Below are 12464 nucleotides of genomic sequence, written 5' to 3'. Positions count from 1 at the left end.
AATTTGAAAAATCATTGAAGACATTCTTTTGTAAAATGTGTCATTCTTGTCATCTTTGAAATGTTAAGCCTTTTGTGTGTTTTGTTTTGTTTGCATTGAAATAAACAGTAGCAAATTGCTTCAGGAGTTGAGACAGGAGGGAGCTTGCTGTCTTGGCCTTCTTTGTGCTTCTCTGAGCTATGAGGCTGAGAAGATCTTCAAATGGATTTTTAGCAAATTTAGCTCATCTACAAAAGATGAAGTTAAACTCCTCTACTTATGTGCCACCTACAAAGCATTAGAGACTGTAGGAGAAAAGAAAGCCTTTTCATCTGTAATGCAGGTAAGAATGAAGGGGAAAACCGATGTACTGGGGAAGAAAATTTTTTAACAACTTCCCAACAATGTTTTTGGAGGGAAGCTTGGAGAAGGGAAACTTAGAAAAGGGGTTATTTACTGGTAGTAAATATGATATGAGTAACATTTCTCTTTCTGAGTTTGAGTGAAGGATACACATTAAAGGTAGATTTAAAATAAGTTAGGGGCACCTGGCTGGCTTGTTGGAAGAGCATATGACTCTTGATCTCGGGGTTGTGAGTTCGAGCCCCATGTTGGGGGTAGAGATTACTGAAATAAAAAACTTAAAAAATAAAATCTTTAAAAAAAAAAAAAGGTGTTTTTTTTTTTTTTTTTTTTTTTATCTTTTAGCATGTTTGAAGCTTTCCTTTGAATTTGCTTAGTAACAATCATTTGCTGATATGAAAATAGAGACTTGGTGAGGAAGCTGGATAGGAGGACACTCATTGGTTTTGAGGGAGACAAACTGAACAGCACCACTCATTCTAGGACTTTTTAGGTTTGATAATGTGCCAAAAATTCTTACTCCAGGTGATATATACAATAAATTTGTATAAATGAAAACCAAAACTACTTAGTTTTGTTTCACTTTTGTGTATCTGAATATATTAAAAGATCACTCTCAATTTAATTTTGAGCAAACTTACAAGCAATTAAATTTTTGTTGACTAATCATGTTTTTAAAAATTAGAGTTTGGTATGGTTTTAGAATATCAGTTATCTTTTATTTATATGCGCTCTTTACAATTCATGATATGCTTTATTTTACTAAAGTCATTTTCAAAAATAGTTATATTCTGGGACACCTGGGTGGCTCACTCGGTTAAGTGTCTGACTCTTGATTTTAGCTCAGGTCATGATCTCACAGCACAGAGCTTGATAGCATGGAGCCTGCTTGGGATTCTCTCGCTCTCTGCCCCTCCCCTATTAATGTGCTGTCTGTCTCTGTCTCTCTCAAAAATAAACTTAAAAAAAAAAAGATTATAACTATTTTTTTAAATTTATTTATTTATTTTGAGAGAGAGTGTGAAGGTGCGCGGACGAGCGGGAGTGGGATGGACTGAGAGGGAGAGAGAATCAATCCCAAGCAGGCTCCAGGCTGTCAGCAAGGAGCCCAACTCAGGGCTTGATCTCACGAACATGAGATTGACCTGAGCCAAAACCAAGAGTTGGACACTCAACCAGCTGAGCGACCCAGGTGCCCCTGTTTTGAAAATTTTCAAATCCATGGGAAAACGTGGACCAGTATAATACCCATATGTCCTTTATCTAGATTTGTTACTTACTATCATTTTGCTACATTTGTTTTATTTCTACACACACAGGAGCGCATCCTTTTTTGTTGAACCATTTGAAAATAAATTACACGCTTCACGATAGTTCACCCTCAACATGCATCTTATAAGAATAAGGCTTTTCTCTTATGTAACAACAAAATTATTATTATACCTAAGAAAATTTTATTACATAATGTAGTCCAAATTTAAACTTCTGCCATTAAGAAGCTTTTACAGCTTTTGTCTTACCTGACCCAGGATTCCATCAGGACCCCGTGTATTGTTTGGTAGCGTGCCTCTGTACTCTCTCTCAATTAGAATGGTTTACATCTTTCTGTTCTTATTTTTGGAATGTTCTACTTTGTGCGTTTGATTGCTCTTTCCTGACTTTAAACATTTTGGTCATGAGTCCTTCATGGGTTCATCCTTACTCTTGCAACCCACCACCAGCAGGCACATAACTGCAGATTGTCTTACTGTCAGAGGGAAAGAGTGCTCATCTGGTTGAGGTGATGACCACCAGAATCTTCCCATTGTGGAGGCTTGTTTTTCTCCCTTTGTAATTGGTCAGTAATCTGGGCATGATACCTTGAGACCTTCTGAATATCCTTTTTTTTAGTATATTTCACTCCGTGATTTTGGCACCCATTCATATTCTTTACCCATATAGATTCTAACTGCAAAATGTTAGGTGCTTTTCCAATTCTAGCATTTTTTCTATAGTTGCAACCTCATTTTTTTTTTTTTTTTTTTTTTGTAAAGAGCTTTTCTTTTTAGGAAAAAAATGGTTTCTGACAGCTGCAAGATAATTGTATCAGTGGTCTGCCTTACATTTGTTTAAAAAATAGAACGGTATATAGTGGTGACATGAGCCCGCATGTCTGTCATTCATGTGTTGGGGCCATGTTAATCTCTGTGTCTTTCAAATTTGAAGCAAGTGCTAATATCTTAAAGCATAAATTACATAAAATTTGCTATGGATTTTGAATTGGAGAGTAATTGTAGTACTTTAAGGAAAAGTTTTCCAAGCACATCTTAGTTTTATACTTGAAATTTAATCAAGTCCATGGTATTAAACAGAGCACTTAGGAATAATGTGAACGGACGTTACTTAGGAAATATTTTAAGAGACATTAAATACGATGAAACAGTACTTATTTTCAGCCTAATCTTAGTGGAATGAAATGCTTTCAACTTTATTTGGAGCTAAAACTGTGCACTTTGTTTTCTTTGGTACTATAGTCAATTTTAGATAAAGTTACTAATAAATAGTGAACCCAGTATGCTTGTTTTCTCTCTGTTTTGAATATTCATGATTTAAAACTTTTATTTTTTAGCTTGTAATGACCAGCCTACAGTCCATTCTTGAAAACGTGGATACACCAGAATTACTTTGCAAATGTGTCAAGTGCATTCTTTTGGTGGCTCGATGTTACCCTCATATTTTCAGCACTAATTTTAGGGTGAGTTCCCTGACCCTCTCTGTTTAGGTGATGATGTGAAGGGTTGGTTGTATGTATAGGGACCTTGGGAATCAGAGAAAACAAAGCTTCTGATTGTTAAAGTGTAATCAGTGATAGTAGAGGGTCTAGGATAGAATGGTCCAGTAATACTATTTTTGTAAATACCATCTGTACTTTCTGACATTAATGCCTTAAAATATTTAAAGAAAAAAAATACTTCCTTAGGGTCATAAACAAAGTTCCATTATTCTCTTGCCCTGCCTCCCCCCCCCCCCCCCCCAGTTTATATAATGTCAAATAGGTCGAACACAGACACTTTTGCTAGGATTGCTTACTCTGAAATTCTGAAATGGTCCACAGGAGGGATAGCAGTTAGACCTTAAAATGATTAGCTCTTTTCTCTGTGTCTCCACACAGGATACAGTTGATATATTAGTTGGATGGCATATAGATCATACTCAGAAACCTTCGCTTACACAGCAGGTGTCTGGTAAGTTATTCAGCATATACCAATCATTTAAGTATTGTGGGAAGGAGCTCTGGTTCCTCAGAGTCCAGCTGTTAATAGTATTTCTTTCCTAATGTAAGAAAAAGAATTGCTTCCCAGAAGTATTTTGGTTATTATAAATGAACATTGCTTGTTAGCAAAATCTATCCTTTCAAAGCAAGATTGTGTACTTAGTAGTTCGTAGGGGAGGGTAGAGACAGGTTGTAATTGCACCTGTGAGAAATTGAAAGGACTTCGCCCTAGTCACTTGGGGTGGGTGCTGGTAGGAGGTGGTGTTGCAGGGGCAGTACTCCTAAGTGTAGAATGAAATCCTGGATATTTGTGACCTGTTTTTCTGGATCCGTTTGGAGAACTCTAAATGATAAAGACAAATTTTTTCATTTGTTTTGAGTTAAATGAATGACTAGCACAATTCATTTGGACATTTTGGCTTGATTCAGGTGCTAATGGTTTCTTTCTCTTAGCTTAATTGGTGCAATAACCTGCTGAACATAGGATATGACACTGAGAGTGGGTCTGACCCATTTCCACTGGGGAGATGAGTGGACACCTTTGGTGGGTGGTTATGGCTCTGGAGTTGAAAGCCAGGCTGGTGGTAGATTGTGGCATTTTACTCTAAGCCATGTGTATAGTGACAATATGAAAAATAAGGACACAGATACACATTTTAATTTCTGGAGACTGTTCATTTTTGCAGCATTAAAAGACATTGGTAATCATGATCAGCTTATTTAACAGTTAACATTCCTAATTTTATGAAATAAGGTATGTTTTAAGGATATGCAACGTGAAAATCATAACTTTTAAAACAAGGCTTTTAGATACTATTTGTAACTTGGATTTTTTGTTTTTCTTTACTCTTTTAAAATTTTTGTATGTTTCTTAGGATGGTTGCAGAGTTTAGAGCCGTTTTGGGTGGCTGATCTTGCATTTTCTACCACCCTTCTTGGTCAGTTTCTAGAGGATATGGAGGCATATGCTGAGGTGAGTATATAGAAACCTGAGTTATTTCCTAAGATTTCAGTTAAGAACAAGACAGAAATCTTAAACAGTGCTAGATTGATTGATTTATTGATTGATTTTGAAGTTTTTTTATTTATTTTGAGAGAGAGAGAGAGAGAGAGAGAGGGAGACAATCCCAAGCACGCTCCACACTGTCAGTACAAAGACTGAGGGGCTCGAATCCACAAGCAGTGAGATCGTGACCTGAGCCAAAATCAGATGTCAGATGCTCAACCGACTGACCCATTCAGACACACGTAGATTTATTTTTAAAATAATTCAGACCACTTGACATTTGAATAGAAATTACAAGACAGTTAAAATATTTTAATTTTTTTTTTTTAGATGTGTGTTTTTTGTTTTTTAATTTTTAAAGAGTGTGAGCCAGGGAGAAGGGCAGAGGGGGAGAGAGAGAGATAGGATCTCAAGCAGGCTTCATACTCAGTGTGGAGCCCAAAGTGGGGCTTGATCCCATAACTCTGGGATCATGACCTGAACCAAAATCAAGAGTCAGATGCTCAACCAACAGAGCCACCCACGTGTCCCTTACATGTTGTTTTTAAGTTACCAGCTGCATCACCGGAAAGACTGAAAGAAAAATAGCAGGACTTATTTTGCAAAACTTGAAATAATTCTGGTTGCTAGTAGTTTTCTGAAGACATTTTCTGTAGTTCATTTTTATTTTCTGTTACTAAAAGTATTAAAAGTAAAGTGAATTGATATTGTATACAAGCCTCTAAAGACTTTTCTTTCACATACACTGAGGATCTTGGGTCATGCTTTGGAGGATACGCCTTGGCTTCAGCAGACTCTGCAGTTGTATAAGTGCAGTGCGTCCACTTTAAGGGTCCTGCTCAAGTCTCTGTTATTGGGTCTTGGGTTTCCTGGCCCACTGCTCATGAGTTAAATCGGCCATGTCCTGTGTGAACCTCTGTGTTTCTTCTCTACTCAGAACTGCCATGATTCTTGTGTGGTGTTTGAGGCTCCCATAATGATTCAGCTTTGTCTTTGCTATTTTGAGCCTTTCAGAGAAGAATGAAGGGAGTATTTTGCTTGTATGTGTTTCTTTGCCTCCACACTTAGAATATCTTTGTTCCTGGCCTGCCTTTAAAGCTGTATCTGTATCAGTGAACCATTTTTGTTTGTAACAGTTCTCTCCCCCCCAACCCCCCTCTGGTGTTTATAAGATCTCATTCCCTTTAATTATTTCGGTGCCTAATTATATGTAGGTGTATGTGGGTTCTAGTATCCTATTTTTTGCCAATCTTTTTCTTTGAGTATATCTTATCTCCTTAACTAGATTTGTAAACCAGATTTTATAATTTTTTAACACTTCCCTTCGCTCTTTGTGTGCATGGTGTTCATGTAGGGATACTTACTGTTGAGTTGAGTGGCTCAAAGAATACCTGGAGTAAGATTTTGGCAGAAACCAATTCCGGCATGGCAAGTTTCTGGCTTCATTTATACCTGTATGTAACAGAGTATATGTACTAGAATTAATTTTTCCTCAATACCTATCTGAGTTGGTATGAGAAGTTATTTCCTCAATCTGTTGAGGTTATTTTGGCTTATTTAAATATTGGCTTGTTAATTCGAGAAGTCAAATTCATTTTTACATTTAGATTCATGTTTCTTTTTCTGATTTCTGATAGGCTAAAATTACTTTATTTGTAAAAATCTATTACAAAATTAATTGACTTAAAAATTGGGAGTTTTTTGGGGCACCTGGGCGGCTCAGTCAGTTGGGTGTCTGACTCTTGATTTTGGCTCACGTCATGATCTCATGGTTTGTGGGATTGAGCCCTACGTTAGGTTCTGAGCTGACAGTGCAGAGCCTGCTTGGAATTCTCTCTCTTTCTGTCTCAATGAATAAACCTTTAAAATAAACTTTTAAAAATGGGAGTTTTTTGGGTTTTTTTGAACAATGTCCTACTTTAAACATTTAAAAAAAATTTTTTTTTAATGTTTATTTTTGAGAGAGAGAGAGCCAGAGCATGAACAGGAGAGGGGCCGAGAGAGAGAGAGAGAGAGAGAGAGAGACAGAATCCAAAGCAGGCTCCAGGCTCTGAGCTGTCAACACAGAGCCCAACTCAGGGCTCAAACCCACGAACCGTGAGATCACGACCTGAGCCAAAGGTGGATGCTCAACTGACTGAGCCACCAAGGCGCCCTGAACAATGTCCTACTTAAATAAGAGTGCTGTGATTTCACATCTAGGACCTCAGCCATGTGGCCTCTGGGGAGTCGGTGGATGAAGATGTTCCTCCTCCGTCTGTGTCCTTACCAAAGCTGGCAGCTCTTCTCCGGGTGTTCAGTACTGTAGTGAGGAGCATTGGGGAACGCTTCAGCCCAATTAGAGGTCCTCCAATTACTGAGGCATATGTAACAGATGTAAGTGTCTTTAGGACTTTTAAGTATCATTCAAAAATAAAATGGTTGTGTATTGTAAATGTTTCTCTTTACCTTGTGAACTATGTTATTAACTCTTCATTTGTTTAGTATGTAGGTACATATGTGGCTGCTTTCTTAAATCACCAGGAAAGTAGGGAATCCTGTTGTATCCCTCTTCTTTCCCCACCCCCATATGAGACGAAGGCTACACTGCATTTTAAAATGTGCAAAGTTTTATCTCATGAGATCCTTCATAAATGCATTATTCTTGTTCTTTTAATATTCTTTTAAAATCTTTCATGAAATTAATAATTTTGCTTTTCAACTAAGTTTAGTTTTTCAGCATAATAAGAATAGTACATTACAGAGAAATCCTCAAAAAGTAATTTTTTCTGAGCATGGCAGGATGAAACAACTTGATAGCCTGACATCAAAGGTTATAAAGTTATAAGAACTTAAATACATAGTAGTGTGAGATCAGTTATAAGAGGCAGTGTGATTGCCCCTCTTCAGCAGCCCCAAACGTGAGCTGCACTGTATTAGTCTAGGGAGTGGCTCTGTCTGATAGAAATGAGAAGGGAACCTGTCATTGGCTGTGCTTGAATAAGAAGGGAGAAACATGCATGATGTAGTCATAAAAGGTTAAATGATTAAAATTTTACTGTTAGGATAAAACTCTCATGTTTATTTACTTCTGTTGAATACGTTGCTAGATAAAATAGGATATTAATTGTATATGTAATTTTTGGTAAGTTAATTGTGTATTTGAGCAGAAATGTCAGATCTTGAAGATAATTAAAACCAGCATTTTGATAGTTTAAACCTGTACAAGATGATTTAATATCTTCAGGCTTGATGATTGTTAGTGTTGAAATAAGGGCAATAAACTCAGATACAAAACAAAAGGAAAGAACAGTCCTTTCCCCGGGTAGTTATATATTTAATATATTCTTTTATGAAGGTCTTCTAGGCCTTTTTAACCTATAGGTTGAAGCCTGGATGTAATGATTGTTGAATATTACAGAAAACATACTGTGTCAATTTGTTGGCTTTTTCTTAACTTATTTTTATTAGAAATTTAGTACATTAATAGTGATGCTTATTGTTTAGTGGGGTTTTTGGTTGGAAGTTACATGATTTTCATAATCCTCAAATAGGTATTGTATGTTATGAATGAGAGTTATGTTTCCAAAGAGGCCATCAGTACATGAACTTTCATAAGCTAAGGTGACTAGGATATTTAGTTTTAAAAGATTGATTACCAAAAGCCCAAGTGCTTTAATGGAGAAAGATTATTTTCATGGCTGGTTTATTCCCATGTTAATACTGTTACTGTTCTCAGTACTGGTGTATTTCATGAATATAAAAATTCTGAGCTTCAGCCATTTGGTCACTTTAGGTGGGGAAGGGAGGGTGATAGAAATTGGGTATGAAAGAAATAGAGGATGGCAAATTCCATTTTCTGTCACAGTAGTACTTTAGAATTTTTTAGGCAAGATCATTGTGTGTATTTTACTAAAGATACCCTTGTTATTCAGCCACTGAGAGCTAGAATATTAAGAGACTACTGACAAGGCAGGCAGTTAATTTTCAGTTGAAACTGCATTAAATAGAAACTATTTTTTTTACTCTGTGGAAGCATGTGAATTTTTTTAAAAAGCTGCTTGTTCTCCCCATTTGCAGGTTCTGTACAGAGTAATGAGATGTGTGACGGCTGCAAACCAAGTGTTTTTTTCTGAGGCTGTGTTGACAGCTGCTAATGAGTGTGTTGGTGTTTTGCTCGGCAGCTTGGATCCTAGCATGACTATACATTGTGACATGGTCATTACATATGGATTAGATCAACTGGAGAATTGCCAGACATGCGGTACAGATTATATCATCTCAGTCTTGAATTTACTCACATTGGTATGTGAATTCTTGTTTGTTGCTTTTTAATATGTTTGTTCATTCAGGCCCTTAAATCAGTGTAGAAGAAGTGAAGGCCTTGGTTGTTGTTCTTTTAAGAGTGCGTTAATTAGTCGTATTTACATAATCTAGTTTGCTTTTGCTCTGTTATCTGTTTACTTTTAGTGTTTGATCTTAATATAGCTTTTTTCCTTGTCTCTCTTTTTTTGGATGAAACATTGTCCTTCACATAAGACTATCGAGTACGCATGATAAATACTGTATCGGTACTTGATAGCTATTTTGAAAGACCTTGTTCTGTTTTGTTTCCCAAATCAAACTTGTTTTATAGTGTTTATTTTTTCCTTAACCATAAATATTTCCCCTCCTCTCCGTCTTTTATTATGGGCATTTTGAAGGGTATTAAAAAAATAGAATAGCATAATGAATCTTTGTATTATTTCTATAATTAGAAACACATGGTCCATCTGGTTTCCTCTAGGCCTCTGACTCTCTGTCTTCCTTGCTGTGCTTCCATCCCCAACTGAATTGTTTTAAAGCAAATTGTAGCTGATATTCTGCTGAACATTTCTGCCAATTGCCAATGTAAAAAAATGCCCATATTTAAGTGTAGATACAGGTATCCTATTTAAGTGTCTCAACATTTAAATGTTACAATGTTAAGGATTTAAAATATAGTTTAGATATATTACTTTTTTAATTAATATTTTTCAGAACAGTTTTTAAGGTTTTAGAGAAAAATTGAGCCTTAAGTACAGAGTTCCCATACTCTCTACCACAATAGTTCCCCTCATTATTAACTAATCTTGTTTAGTGATACATTTATTACAATTGATGAACCAAATTGACAGGTTATTAAGTGAGGTCCATAGTTTACCTTAGGGTTCACTCTCTGGATTGTACATTCTAAGGTTTTGACAAATGAATAATGCCACCATTATAGTATCATACTAAATGGTTTTCCTGCCTATAGATCCCTTGTACTCTACCAATTCATCCCTCCTGAATCCTGGTAACCACTGATATTTTTACTGTATACATAGTTTAGCCTTTTCCACGAGGTCTTATCATTGGAATCAGTGTGTAGCTGTTTCAGAATGGCTTCTTTCTGTTATCATTTTGCATTTAAAAACGGTTTCTTGTCCTTTTGTGTCTTGATAGCTCACTTCTTTTTGTTTTATTCTTTTAGATTGTTGAACAGATAAATACAAAACTGCCATCGTCATTTGTAGAAAAACTGTTTATACCATCATCTAAACTACTATTTTTGCGTTATCATAAAGAAAAGGAGGTAAGTGATGCCCTGATAAGAACTTCTGGTAACTTAGGTCATTGAAGAGTTGACCTAAGTTGCCTATTAGGCTACATAAATGAAACTGAGTGAAATGCTAAATACTGGATTTAAAATACAATGATTACAGTGATGCCTTTAACTTAGTATTTGTTGATTGTCAGACTGATGGGCCGCTATTCTTTTCATATTTCCGTAATTTGTTTTTATCAAGTTTTATTAAAATTTCATAAAACAAGCAGCTATCTTTTTAAAGTTATAAGTTCAGAAGTACTGTGTATGTCATAAATTTAACTATTAGCTTTTCAACTGACTCCCAGTCAGAACCGCGACAGATTTTCCAAGTAGTTGTTGAAAAACCAATTTTAACAAACTGCTCTTTTTGTGTGTGTTTTGATACTTTTATGAACTCTTAATTTAGAGGACCCTTTCTCTCTAATAAGGTTTTGAAAATGTTTAAAATTTATTTACTTTGAGAGAGCATGCATGAGCGCGTGCCATGCACGTAACGTTTGGGGAAGTGGGGGGGGGGGGAGAGAGAGAGAGAGAGAGAGAGACAGACAGACAGACAGACACCCCCAAGCTGGCTCTGCCCCATCAGCGCAGAGCCCGACACAGGGCGGGAGCCCACCCTCTGAGCCGAAATCAAGAGTTGGACGCTTAACTGACTAAACCTCCCAGGCGCCTCTGAAAATTTTTATAAACTTTCTGATGTATGTAGGTTCCTTAAGGTTGGATTTTTAAAGAAATTAAGGTCTCTGATGTTCTGGACAGTGAATTTCTCGGTCTTCAAATTGATTTGTATCATCACATTAGGCAGCTAGTAATTTTATTTTCCATTTAGTTATCACTCTCCTGCATTCTCTTTTTGAAGGTTGTTGCAGTAGCCCATGCTGTTTATCAAGCAGTGCTCAGCCTGAAGAACATTCCTGTTTTGGAGACTGCCTATAAATTAATTCTGGGGGAAATGACTTGTGCCCTAAACAATCTGCTACATAGTCTACAACTTCCTGATGCCTGTTCTGAAATAAAACACGAGGCTTTTAAAAATCATGTATTCAATGTAGACAATGCCAAATTTGTAGTTATATTTGACCTCAGTGCCCTGACTACAATTGGAAATGCCAAAAACTCGCTAATTGGGGTGAGTCTTTACTTGTAGTGGCTTTGTTTTAATCTCACTTAAGCCTCTTGTCATTGCATGTTTATTTCATTTACTGTTATCATGTCGGTGTGTCTCTGGAGTCACTGTAGAACAAAGTGCCATATTTAGGACATGCCTGGATAATTAAAATTGACAGGAATATTTTCTTGTCGTTAGATTTTGTTTTCTTCTTCCTTTCCTTGACAGCCTTTGAAAAGATTTTTTTCACATTTGTTTTATTTTTAGGAAAATGTCTTTTATGAATTTCTGTTGACTCTAGCATACCTATAAAAAATTTGTCAACATTTTCTACAGCTCAAATTTGTGTAGTTTTTTTAATACACAGCTCCTTCTTCCCTGCTTTTCTCCTTCTGTTCACTAAAGTTAGTGCTTACAGATGGTTTTACTTTTTGACTGCCTACTTTTCTCTAGGAATACTCATATATTCTTTCTTTTGGGGAAAAGAAGAAAGATAACTTTCCTTTAAGAAATTTGAAGTGACCTTGCTTTTTTGATTTATAATTATTGCTGATATGTATATTTTCCCCTTCTGTTAGACCTTGAAGGATTGAAAAACATTGCTCCTAATAAAAAATAATAGGATATAATTAAGAGATAAAGTTTTCTAAGAGGGAAGGGAGGGAAAAGCCAATATTTGATGTTTATACTTGCATACTCTCGTGATCAGATTGCCTTGTGTCACTCCACGTGTAGCTCCTTTTTTCACTGCTCCTTACGGCAGATGTTGGAAGGAGACAGTAAACTCTACTCGGACCCTAACCTTTCATTGTTGAGCACTTCTTACTGTATATAGATTTGAGGAGGTTTTTGTCTTGCATTCTGGAAACAGTATTGGGAAGGGACAGTCAGGTGGAATGGAGTATGTTGGCCGTGGAAGGAAAAGGGAAAGGTGGAAAAGGCTTAGAGTGGCAGGAGGTACCTTTTTTCTCATTGGACAGGGCACCTTGCCATTTGCAGCAGATGGAAAATTGAGGAGAGGCAGTCTAGTCTAGTACACTAAGGGTACCAAGTGCTTTGTTTAGATCAGGAATTAGTAGACTTTGGCCCGTGAGCCAAGTACAGCTCAATACCTATTTTTGTTTTTCTTTTTAAAAAACAATGTTTATTGTCATTTAATTCACAT

At 36.4% G+C, this 12464-nt stretch overlaps 1 protein-coding gene across 7 annotated transcripts in view; it reads left to right on the top strand.

Moving 5' to 3' along the window:
• The window catches only part of SMG1 (SMG1 nonsense mediated mRNA decay associated PI3K related kinase), a 101963-nt gene that overhangs the window by 33395 nt on the left and 56104 nt on the right, over positions 1-12464 (top strand). For 5 of the 7 annotated variants that reach the window (XM_049638324.1, XM_049638322.1, XM_049638321.1 and 2 more), the window contains 8 exons: positions 109-322; positions 2951-3076; positions 3494-3566; positions 4471-4568; positions 6804-6977; positions 8661-8885; positions 10075-10176; positions 11051-11320. In XM_049638324.1, coding sequence (XP_049494281.1) covers positions 109-322; positions 2951-3076; positions 3494-3566; positions 4471-4568; positions 6804-6977; positions 8661-8885; positions 10075-10176; positions 11051-11320 — 1282 coding nt within the window. Of the gene's footprint in view, positions 1-108; positions 323-373; positions 868-1534; positions 3077-3493; positions 3567-4470; positions 4569-6803; positions 6978-8660; positions 8886-10074; positions 10177-11050; positions 11321-12464 lie in introns of those variants that run through there. The other 2 variants (XM_049638327.1, XM_049638326.1) reach the window with 2 other exon arrangements.

Source organism: Panthera uncia, chromosome E3, assembly GCF_023721935.1.
Source record: "Panthera uncia isolate 11264 chromosome E3, Puncia_PCG_1.0, whole genome shotgun sequence".
Lineage (NCBI taxonomy): Eukaryota > Metazoa > Chordata > Mammalia > Carnivora > Felidae > Panthera > Panthera uncia.
The sequence above is the reverse complement of the archived record's forward strand: the minus strand, read 5'-3'. Positions and strand labels throughout refer to the sequence as shown.